The sequence below is a fragment of the Mytilus trossulus genome, chromosome 7 (genome assembly GCF_036588685.1).
Source record: "Mytilus trossulus isolate FHL-02 chromosome 7, PNRI_Mtr1.1.1.hap1, whole genome shotgun sequence".
NCBI classification, from domain to species: Eukaryota; Metazoa; Mollusca; class Bivalvia; order Mytilida; family Mytilidae; genus Mytilus; species Mytilus trossulus.
Genome location: NC_086379.1, coordinates 40,870,485 through 40,882,851, shown reverse-complemented (window position 1 = coordinate 40,882,851; position 12,367 = coordinate 40,870,485). Strand labels below are relative to the sequence as shown.

Below are 12,367 nucleotides of genomic sequence, written 5' to 3'. Positions count from 1 at the left end.
CCGAAAACGTTTCCGGAAATTACCATTCCTCCCGTTTCCTTTTTTTTATTTCGTAAATCTCGTTAACTGCCGTTAATTACGAGATTTCACAAAAAACGAAAATGGACAAACAACTAACCATGGCAGGGACCGGCGAAGAACAATCTAAGAAAATGGAGGTGGACTACAGTGCCACAGTTGATGAAAAGATCCCAAAGTGTGAAAAGTTGGCCAAGGTAATTTCAACAACAAACAATCCACTGCCATTCTACACACGTTTCAATGTCCTGTACCCGTCTTCAATTTCGCCCTGTCATCATCATGATCTTACTTTGTCTTTGTCGAGTGCTAAATAATTATGTGTGTACGTTGTCATGACATGACAATTTTAACTAATATGATGCAAGTACTGCCAAATTGGTGACCAGATGTAGTTAGTTTAATTAATTTGATCTTGGAGCGGAATGCAGGACAACTCGGCACACAGAACGAGTCCACTTGGTTTCGGACCGAGTTCACTTATACCTCTAAGAAGACAACTGGACCGTATAAGAAGGCAACTCAGACCGTCAATAAAACAACTTAAATCCTCTTAAAGGACAACACAAACAAATTATTAAGGTTCATCATAGTTCAAGATTACTCTGATGTCTGATGGTTTGCCAGACAAGCTGGGGCCGTGGGACGTCAGAGCTCGTTCCATATCAAAAAGTGGATATTTGCCCACCCAAAATTGATGCGCTGCTTGGTAGCATTTAGTTCCGACTATGATAACAATCAGAAGCTCTCGGACATTTAGGTTACACTTGCATCGTAAATGAACAAGGTGTTACATAATGGTCATTTGCACTGTTTGCTTGTGGTCACGTGATAATCTTTGAAAATGAAAGGCTAAATGCCCAATTGATAGCTCACTGTGAAAACTGTCCAATAATGAGAAAATAAAAGTTGGCAGGTATGTGAAACTTTCATAAATGAAGAGATAAATGAAAAATGAAGAGATTGATGCCCGATTTATATAAATCCAAGGCCCTCAGTCGGCTCAAGAAGCGACCAAGCAGCGCATCTATTTTGGGTGGGCAAATAGCTCTGACGTCCCACGGCCCCAGCTTGTCTGGCAAACCAGCCGTCGGACGTCAGAGTAATCTCGGACTAGGTTCATCATAACAAACAGACAAATATGGCTACAAATATTTACATGTCAAAAACTACTCTGAATACAGACTTACATGTGAAGTTGGAAATGTTTTAATGCCTGGCATCCACTAGATATATTTAAGTTAAATGCATTTTGTGTTTCAGAAAGATGAAATCTCTCTTTTGGATTTTGATGGGCATTTTTGTTCCTTCATGCACAAGGTGTGAACAAGAATGTTGCTGACTAGAACTGTTGGTGATTAACTTCATAGATTGTCTGAGTTGTCTTTATTTATATACATTGGCTTCAAAACTTTTATCAGACACAATCTTTTCCCCCTTAAACATGTTAAATCCTTTATTTTGTCTGATACAAGTATAATTGCATACTTAATTTGAGTTGTTGTTATAGACTGTATGTGACTTGTCTTATTAGACTATTAAAGTTTTCTTATTGAAGGTTGGAGTTGTCTTCATAGATGGTCAGAATAGTCATTTTCGGTGATGTTCTGAGTTGTCTCCAGGCCAACTTATCTTGCACCCTTGTGTGTATATCATTGGCACTTGTTTCTATCCATGCTCATGGGTAGTTCAAACAATTATGACATCTTGAAAGGCTATTACACTTTTTGCTTTGAAACCTTACAGGGACTTAAGATGTGAAAGGTGGCTGTAAGGCATCAAAGAAAAAAATGTATAATAGCCTTTCAAGACTCTATAATTATTTGGACTAATCCATGAGAAGGTCAACTACAAAAATGTATCTAATACATGATATAAATAGAACATGTAGAAGAAGGTGGCTAACAAAATGATTTAAAGGTAATGAAATGTAATTGATAATTATGTTGTTTTTATGCATGTAGAATTGATTGTAATTCATAATTTTGTATTGCAGCAAGGAAAATTGAATGAAGCCTTGGACATTTTGCTTTCCTTAGAAAAACAGACACGAACTGTGAGTATCTTAATGAAGTTACATATTTGCAAGTCTACATGTAAATAACGTAATGGCAATTTCATATATAGTTGCATTATTTCCAATGTATAACAAAACATTTATTAGCTAGCTTTAAACTTTCATCTTATTGGAAAAGATAAAAATCAAGAAAAGGAACATGTCAGTATGTTGTACACAAAAAACAATAATATTTTCACAATTCAGCAGTAACTCTGATGAATAACTTAAAACCTGATAGGAACTTAAAACAACAGGTTTCCATATTGAAGACAAATATCTTAGTTTTGACAATTATTTTATCCAGTACCTCTGAAATTTCAATCTCTTTGAACATAAAAAGTCAAAAGATTTCATGTTTAGATCATTTAAATAAGCATGCTTGATGTTATTGTTCTGTCTCGTTCTTTTTTTTGGTGATGATGTGGAATCTAATCCAAAGCCTCTGAAAGTGCTTAAACTTAAACCTATAAATTGTATATATTGCAGGCATCAGACACTCACTCTACCAGTAGAATTTTGACAACAATGGTGCGACTTTGTTTTGAAACCAAAAACTGGGATGCTCTGAGTGAAAACATTATAATCATCACAAAGAAAAGAGGACAGATCAAACAGGTAGGAAATTGTTGAAGAAGGTATATTGGAAAGCTTATATGTACACTAAAATGTTATCTTTACACTTGAAAAGTAGGTTGATTTAGTTGACTAAATGAATTAATGTCTGTATCAAAGTTCAGATAATACAAAACTCATGATAGGCATTGTGACTTTGATGGAGAGTTGTCTCATTGGCACTCATACAAAATATTCTCATTCCTATGATATTTAGTACTGGTTTTCAATCAATACGCATGATAATGCTGCTTTACCAATTAATAGACTTCTGAGCATTTTTAAAATTATCAAAATTACTTTTCCAATAGGTTTTAGATCCATGAAAAATAAGCTGGTGCAATAAAACACTATTAGATAGTATAAAATTGTATATGGTTAATAACTACACTACTTCTGAATCACAGGTAGATAACTCATGATGCTACAATTTTTAATTGCTAAATATAAAGATATTGTCCATTGGCATTGTATGGTTTACAAAAAATGATTTATCTGGCTTGTAGAATTTAATTGGCCATGAACATGATGAATTTAAGTTTTTGTAATATTCAGCCTTTTTAAGTCCTAAATACTTTGATGTTAAAAAGAACCTTAATCTATTTCTGGAAAGAAAACAGATGACAATGGAGGATAAATACAAAAGATTTGTACGCTTTGAAAATGTTTTATACATCACCACGATCACTGTTATTTTTTTTATTGTAGTCTGTAACCAAGATGATACAAGAAGCCTGTACCTATGTAGAAAAAACTCCAAACTTGGATGCCAAACTCAAGCTGATTGATACACTCAGAACTGTCACAGAAGGAAAGGTATATAGTCTGCATGTTATACTTTTAAGAAAAAAGACATCAGATATAAGTAAAACTTTGAAATGAGGAAAATAGTCATTATTAATAGTATTCGTACAAATGTATATACAAATAAGCACTGTAATTAGTCAACATACTGGTATTGAACTTTTGTCTTACAAATAAAATATTGACATGGGATTGAAAAAATATGCAAATTGCTTTAAGATTAGTAATAATTATAAAAGGCTTATGAATTTGCAGCTATTGCAAAGTGACAATTCACACCATGGTGCATCTTTAATTTTCCTTCAGTTAAATGATTATCTTGGCTTTCTGCAAGCTACACTGGGATTTTGAGATTTAAAAAGTTTGTAGAAAGGTTATAGATTTTCAGGCTCTGCACACAACATTTGTATTAATTTTACAATCTTTATACTTTACAGATCTATGTAGAAATTGAGAGAGCAAGACTTACAAGAACATTAGCAAAGATTAAAGAAGATGGAGGCAAAGTGACAGAGGCAGCCAATATACTACAGGAACTTCAGGTACTGTTAATGTAGTTTCTAAAACTATGTCTTATACATATTTTACTTTTATATATGTTGAATGACTTCAGGAAAGTTAAATCTGTATTGTAAATTTTGGAATTAAAGATTTGGAGGTGCTTTTGAATGTTATTTTAAATACTGTGTCAATCAAGAAGTATGTAGGCTATTCAAAAACATGTTAAGCCTTGATGTTATTTTTATTTTGAAATACACTAAAACGTATTTATGCCATTAAATTGCCTTCATAAGATTGCAAACCTAACAAAAGCAAATAATTTTGAGTTACTTCCCCTATACATAAAAAAACAAACTAGACACTACAATTTTGATTAGCAGCAGTAGTTTTAAACATCACATGTTTTTCATTGCTACTTGCCAGCCAGGTTAACTATGAGGTTGTCCAATTTACAAGCTTTTTGCTGATGATCATCCATACAATGAGAATTATTGTTGTCTTTAATTCATCTACTGAATGAAACACATTTCAAGCTGAATTAATGTTTTGAAACCCCAAAATTTGTCTTTTGAGTGAAAAATGTATTCACATTATAATGTACATGTGTAAAAGAGACAGACAAATATAATCAAAAATTATACAATAAAAAAAACTAGAACAGTAATTATAAAATGATGGTTTTATCTGAATTCCTTGTGTGTTTAATAGCTACTTCTTAGAGCAGAATAAATTGTTTTACCAGTTTATTTTTGTCAAAAAAAATAATTTTAAAAATCAAAGCTGTATCATCTCAAACAATAACATTAAAATTCAACTGGTGTTGAATTTATTTGAGAGACTTTGAAGCATTGAAACAAGGAGAGTTTGTTTATGAGACTTTTAGTAATCTAAAGCATTAACTCCAAAGGTCAAGCTATGAAAAATAATCAAATATGCATGAACAAATTATAAGACTATTATTATAAAAGTTTTTGATGAGACAGAAATCCATGAAAAACCAAAATGACCTAGATGTAAGCAACTATCGGTCACAGTACATCTTTGAATAATGAGCAAACCCCATATATACATATACCAATGTTCCAATATGACAAGGTGTAAAATAATTCAAACAAGGATGATGTCCATTTTGCTTTGGTTGCATATTTTAGCACATATTTGGACCTCATAATTCCATTGATATAAAATATTGTTTAAATATAACTAAAATCTTTTGCTGTAAAAACTATGCTTGCACATGCACTTATAATGATAGATTTACTTTCAATTATTTTTCAGGTTGAAACATTTGGGTCCATGGAGAAGAAAGAAAAAGTGGAGTTTATTTTGGAACAGATGAGATTATGTCTAGCCAAGAAAGATTATATAAGAACACAAATCATAAGTAAAAAGATCAGCACCAAATATTTTGAAGATGCTGGTACAACAGTGAGTGTCAAATATAAAATTAACAAATTTTCAATTGCAGTTGAAAAGTATTACTAATTCTCAAACATGTGGTCCGAGATCACAATTGTTGTCCCTTGATTTTCGATGTCCTCGAATGTAGTCCCTAGTGTGGACAGTGTGTTACTTGCCAATTTTTAGCTCACCTGGCCCGAAGGGCCAAGTGAGCTTATGCCATCACTTGGCGTCCGTCGTCGTCCGTTGTCTGTCGTCGTAAACTATTTCAAGAATCTTCTCCTCTGAAACTACTAGGCCAAATACTTCCAAAACTTTAACTGAATGTTCCTTAGGGTATCTAGTTTATAAATTGTATCGGAAGTTTTTATCTGTCAACAAACATGGTCGCCATTGCTAAAAATAGAACATAGGGGTCAAATGCAGTTTTTGGCTTATATCTCAAAAACAAAAGCATTTAGAGCAAATCTGACAAGCGGTAAAATTGTTCATTAGGTCAAGATCTATCAGCCCGGAAATTTTCAGATGAATCAAACAACACATTGTTGGCTTATATCTCAAAAACGAAAGCATTTAGAGCAAATCTGACATGGGGTTAAAATATTCATTAGGTCAAGATCTATCAGCCCTAAAATTTTCAGATGAATCAAACAACCCATTGTTGGGTTGCTGCCATTTAATTGGTAATTTTAAGGAAATTTTGCAGTTTTTGGTCATTATCTTGAACATTATTATAGATAAAGATAAACTGTAAACAGCAAAAATGATCAGCAAAGTAAGATCTACAAATAAGTTAATATGACCAAAATTGTCAATTGACCCCTTAAGGGGTTATTGTCCTTTAATGACAATTTTTCATATTTGCTAACTTTAAAAAATCTTCTCCTCTAAAACTACTCAACCAAATTCAAGCAAACTTCAACTGAATGATCAGTAGGGTGTATAAAATAAAGTGTGTGTTTTATTATCTATTTTGTCAAAAAACATGGCCGTCATGGCTAAAAATAGAACACAGGATAAAATGCAGTTTTTGGCTTATATCTCAAAAACTCCAGCATTTAGAGCAAATAAGACAAGAAGTTAATGTATTTATTAGGTCAAGGCCTACCTGTCCTGAAATTTTCAGCGGAATTGGGTAACTGGTTTTTCAGGTATAATGCCCCTGAATTGATGATTTTAAAGAAATTTTGCAGTTTTTGGTTATTATCTTGAATATTATTATAGATACAGATAAACTGTTAATAGCAAAAATGTTAAGCAAAGTAAGATCTACAAATAAGTCAATTTGACCAAAATTGTCAATTGACCCCTTAAGGAGTAATTGCCCTTTAAAGACTTTTTTCACAATTTGTTCATCATGACTTTAAAAAATCTTCTCCTTTGAAACTGCTGTATCAATTTCAGCCAAACTTAGGCTAAATGAGTTTCAGAGTATCTAGTATAACATTTATATTTTATTTCTTTGTATGTCAAGAAACATAGCTCCTATGGCTAAAATAGAACAAAGGAGAAAATTATTATTTTTTTTTGCTTTTGAAGAAAATAGGACGATTCAAAGAACATTTAAATAAATTGAAAAGTTGAAAAGCCAAAATAATCATTGATGAGAGATTTAACCCAAAAAAATTAAGGTGAGCGATTCAGGCTCTTGAGAGCCTCTTGTTTGTATACCCCTTCCAAATGTATTTCTTCATGTTGAATTCCTAAAATAGCAAGTCAAGGGATAAAATGACACGTCAAATAATTTTGGTCATGCATTTTAAAGTAAAGTACTGATTTGGTCCAGTTGAAAAAGGTAAAAAATTAGCACTTCGGAAGCTGTCACAAGATTTCAAGACCCCTTATAACATTAAATTGTCCATATTTTGATTTAGCGCTGATGAAATTTTCTATAATTTTTATATAATTTGTCCCAAAAGTAGTACAACACACTGTAAATATTTTATTGAGAAAGAGCAGGTGGAATTTTTTTAATTTACATTTATTGTCTAAAAGAAATGCACTACGAAATAATTGTGGTCTTAGACCATGTCGGAGAAAAATAACTTAGAACACAAGTACTCACAAAATAATTTTGCCAACAATGAGATAAAAACTTAAACTTATTTTTGTGATTATATCTTTTGGGAAGTGCTTAAAAAGTCTTAGCATTTTTCAGAATGTATAAGTCATAAATTTTCCTGATTTTGTGTAACTATTACATAAAAACGAATTCAAGTTTACTTTATTGGAAGTGTTGCCCGTAAAAAGATGATGTCTTACATGTATATAGTTACATCAATCATTCAATTTCATGGACATGTTGAATTACATACTTGAAAGCTGTAGATAAAGCATATATTTTGCAATTGGAAAATTGTTGAAATACATTTGATGTTAGGGCCAACTTGGTCCCATATCGTACTTTATCCGCTTAAGTCCTATATAGATCATGGAGAACTATGCTTGGAAATAGCCCATGTAATATGATTCATTTTGTTCTAAATTTCTCTATGATCTTTAATTCAATGTTTCATGTATTTCAGGAACTTAAATTAAAGTATTATCAACTGATGATTGAATTAGATGAACATGAGGGATCCTATTTGAAGATCTGTAAACATTATAATGCTGTCTATCAGACTCCAGAGATCAAAGATGATAAAGATAAAATGAAAGAGGTTAGACAACATATAGATTCAGAATAAATTAAGTTTGAATTTTGTTAGATAGAACATGCAAATGTTTTATTGGTTTCATGGAATTTTGTGAGTTTTAGCCAATTTTAATTCTAACCTAGAAAAAGAAAGGAGCAATTCTAAAAAATCAAGAACAGTTTGAAAAGGAAATATATGCTTATGTTAATTTCTGTATAACCCACAAACAACCATAGTTGAACTCATTGCTATTGATTATAATGAAGGCATGTTTCACTTTGATGATATCAGGTTACGGTGTCTGTTACATTAGGCCAGACTTTTTTTATTATCTGTTTAACGAGAAAATTTGTAAAAAAATAGGGTCGAGGGGACGAAAAAAAAAAATAAATAAAAGTGCAAAATTGGTCCAGTCGACACTAAAAATAAAAATAAAACCAATCTAAGTGACCTTTTTTTTTTTTTAAGAATTTATCAAAATACAAGAACAATGGAAGAAAACAGACCTCTAGATTGGGAGCTGGGCTACTAAAATTTTGATAAAATTTAGTTCAAAATACAAACATCATTTAGGAATAATTTGGTCTGGGCTACCAGCTTGAGTTTCCTAAGTTTTATTCCGGTGTAGGGTGCAAACGTGTACTGTAGGACGGGGAGGACAGGGGTAAGAGAGACAGGGAGAAAGGGGGTAGGAGAAAGGAGAAAGAGGGTGAGAGAAAGGAGAGGAAGGCTGGGAGAAAGGAGAAAAAGTTGAAGAAAGGAGAAAAAATAAAAAATCTCTCCTTTTAAAAAATGATCTAATATTTCAAGAAAAAATATCAAAAGGAGATGTTTTATTTTAATGGGAGAAAGGAGAACGGGGTAGGAGAAAGGAGAAATGGGGTGGGAGAAGGGTATCCCCCTGTCCTCCCCCTCCTGTAGGGTGCGAAAGTGAAAGGGGGTGAACGTGAATAAAAAAAGTGGTTTTTCAAATGATTTGGTCCCATCCATACACAAAATTCAAAAAGCATTATTGATTTTAATTGATATCTTTGATAATATTTTAATATGCATACTACGATACTACTTCAAAGGAAAAATATCAACCCAAACTCTTCCAAAACGTTGACCGGCATGTCAGGTTCAACATCTGCCTCGTTGGTTATAATGCAGCTGATGCCAACATCTTCCGGTAACTCATTGGACAACATTACCCCGATTGCCTCATCTCTATTACACTTAACAAATTTGAGTGAACACGAACTTCTCTCTAGTGATCGGACTTAAAGTTTAATGTAAAAAAACGGTCCCTTCCCGGAAGTCGCCGTTTTGTTTGACCATGCGACAAGAGATAAATTAATAATCGCAGACCCGAACTCGTACTTTTTTTTTTTTTTTGAGGATTTCGTTACAGTCGGCGGAAAAAATAAAAATAAAAGTAGGGAGCACTACTTTTATTTTTATTCTGAAATCGGACAATGTGGAGTCGGCGGATCTCGTTAAACAGATAATAAAAAAAGTCTGGCCTTATCACCACAACTGAGACAATTCTATAATTTGATTTCACTGCTTTCTTGATAATCTTTTTTTTTGGGGTTCAATTTGATTGGAGAAAAAGTTATAATATTTTGTTGTTTTCTTGTAGGCATCAAGATATGTAGTGTTGTATGCAATATTAGCTCCATTTGATAATGAACAGTCTGATCTGATACACAGAGTGAAAGATGACAAGAACTTAGAAGATATACCAAGATATAAGTAAGGTTTCAGTAACTCTGTAGTCAACTATTGATCTTGGTAGTCAAATTATATTTGTCAGTATAAAAAGAATACTTACATTAATATCAAAACTGTTTGCTGTATGTGTGAACGTGACTTGCCTGTTTATAAATGTTTGACTCAACCTATTGCATTTTTTTCAAAATTCTGACCAAACAGCAGTTTTTTCTATCAAATCAAACTTCCACTGATCAGAACATTGACTTACTGTTGCAGAAAACCACAGTGGATTCATCTAAGTGTAAAGCGTTAAAATAAAGCATACCTTCAATAGAATTAAAAATTTGTGTTTTCACCTCATTTATTTGAATATGAAACAATTTAAAAGTTTAGTGTTCTTAGTGTTATACAAAAAAAATCACCATTTAAAAAGAATTTCACAACTATATAAGATCATAGATACGTATCCTACGCCATTTTGATTAAAAAAAATCTTTTCAATAACATAATTTTCAGTGTTGCCTGGTTAAGAATTTATATATTGACATTATACAACCTAAAATTTAAAATCAATTATGGGACTCCATGTAACTTATGATTGAAAACAACAATAAGAGACACACATCTTCAAAATATGGGTTCACAGAACAAGGCAGCAAATTAATGATTTTTTATGGCTGCTTTGTAAAGAATGAAAATGTTCACATCAAACATACCTTCCTCCTTTCATCAGAATAAATGGAATAAAAAATTAGATTTATATAATAAGATTTATATATCTTGCATTATTTTATTTACTTCAGAGAGTTACTGAAATGCTTTACAACCACAGAAATCATTAACTGGAAACAATTGTGTGGTACTTATGAAGCAGAACTCAAGTTTGGCTCAGCTTCCAGTCCTGCAACACATGTATTTAATACAAAACTAGAGGGAGGAGCTAAAAGATGGACAGACTTTAAAAACAGAGTTGTTGAACATGTTAGTATTTATATTTAAAAATCAGTTTTTAAAATTAGAAACCTTTGCTAGGTTTTTATTATTGCAAATAGTGCAACTGGTTGAGTTTTGTAATACTACTAGTAGCAATAAGCATTTTGAAATCTGATTCATCAAAAAATGCATTGATATCTGAATTTACAGTATTAGATACAAAAAGATGGGCCTGTAATTGCTGCTTTCAGTTGTAAATATCTGAATTAATCCCTTTCAGAAAAGGCATTGTTTGAAATTTACAATTCTGATGAGGGATAAATACATACATAGATATCTAAGCAATAGGAGCCTGAAGAAAATAGTTATATTATATTAATTGTATGTTCAATTTTGCTGATGTTGGTCTTTTCATTCCTATACTTTTCATAGGGCAAATTTTTTTATGTATTTATAGTATTATAAAATCTATGATCAATAATGAAATGTAGTGACAGGTTTAGAATATATGTGCTTTCAGAACATAAGAGTTATGGCAAAGTACTACACCAGAGTCCGAGCAAAGAGGATGGCAGAATTATTAGATCTAGCTGAAGCAGTGAGTTATTCATTATGAGTAGTGGCAACACAATTGTCTGCTTGAAAAATAAATTAGATATTAGCACTATCCTTATTTCAGAATAGTTTACTTTATGTATTATTGCATTTAATTATTTTTTACAAATAACATGAATAAGATAACAGTTTATTTGTAAACTTAACTAACCATTTTTCATCAATACCAAAAAATGGATGTACTGAAACCCAATTTTGAAAAAGTCTCTTTCAAAATAAACACCTTTACAGTCATGTAAAATTTAAACAAAGACAATACAGTGAGCTAGATAATCATAATTTTAAGATGCATTTTTTGTAATGATATTGTAATTATTATTCATAATTTATTGATAATTTATTGAAACATCTTAACCAACATTGGCTGACTGTTGTTTTTTACTTTGTAGGAGACAGAAGAATTTCTGTCAAATCTGGTAGTCAGTAAAACAGTACAAGCCAAGATTGACCGACTAGATGGCATTATTAACTTCCAACAACAGAAAGATCCTAATGATATCTTGAATGACTGGTCTCATAACATAAACTCTCTCATGCAGTTAGTCAATAAGACTAACCATTTGATCACAAAGGAAGAAATGGTCCATAAACTTCATTGATAATTCATTTGTTTGTCTGTAGTATTTGTCATTAAAGCATAACATATTTATAATTTGTTCCATTTATATAAAGCCTAAATGATAAGTTTTCCAAGCTAAAACATTATTATTATGGAAATGGCCTCCACATTAATTGTAAAAGGTGTTAATGGTTTTATGTTTACACAAAAAAAAGTTTCGAAGAATCTTTTTTTTTAATACATGCAAAATATTTTTGGTAGTTTTTGTCTCCCTTTGACAAAGAAGATACTTAGTTGGGGTGCTTCTGATTTTTGTGGCATCACTAATTGATATAGTTTTGGATTAGGTCAGTTTAATGGGTACTCCTTATGGTAGATCAAGTTATTTGGTAAATCAGTTGTCTAGATGCAGTTTTGAAAGCTGAGATGAAGCTTGTGTGTAATTTTTAAATGTGTCTTGCAGGTAATGTCTGCTTGCCAATAGTTAATAATTTTACAACACTCATTGAGCACAACTAAGATTGGTCATAC

General features: G+C 31.8%; 1 protein-coding gene across 1 annotated transcript; it reads left to right on the top strand.

Annotated features, from left to right (window-relative positions):
- The first annotated feature begins 45 nt into the window (after nt 1-45).
- On the top strand, nt 46-11,929 carry LOC134725080 (26S proteasome non-ATPase regulatory subunit 12-like). The gene is made up of 11 exons (XM_063588598.1): nt 46-215; nt 2,015-2,074; nt 2,564-2,692; nt 3,398-3,505; nt 3,931-4,035; nt 5,273-5,422; nt 7,921-8,055; nt 9,656-9,768; nt 10,533-10,710; nt 11,183-11,260; nt 11,667-11,929. Exons 1-11 carry the CDS (start codon nt 102-104, stop codon nt 11,874-11,876), a joined length of 1,380 nt encoding a protein of 459 aa, XP_063444668.1. The 5' UTR covers nt 46-101; the 3' UTR covers nt 11,877-11,929.
- Nucleotides 11,930-12,367: the final 438 nt, after the last annotated feature.

Excerpts from the sequence above, each read along its gene's own strand:
- LOC134725080 (XM_063588598.1), top strand. The coding sequence starts at position 102 with ATGGACAAACAACTAACCATGGCAGGGACCGGCGAAGAACAATCTAAG. Across the intron at positions 216-2,014 it reads AGTGTGAAAAGTTGGCCAAG|CAAGGAAAATTGAATGAAGC; the intron begins GTAATTTCAACA and ends TTTGTATTGCAG. Across the intron at positions 8,056-9,655 it reads ATAAAGATAAAATGAAAGAG|GCATCAAGATATGTAGTGTT; the intron begins GTTAGACAACAT and ends GTTTTCTTGTAG.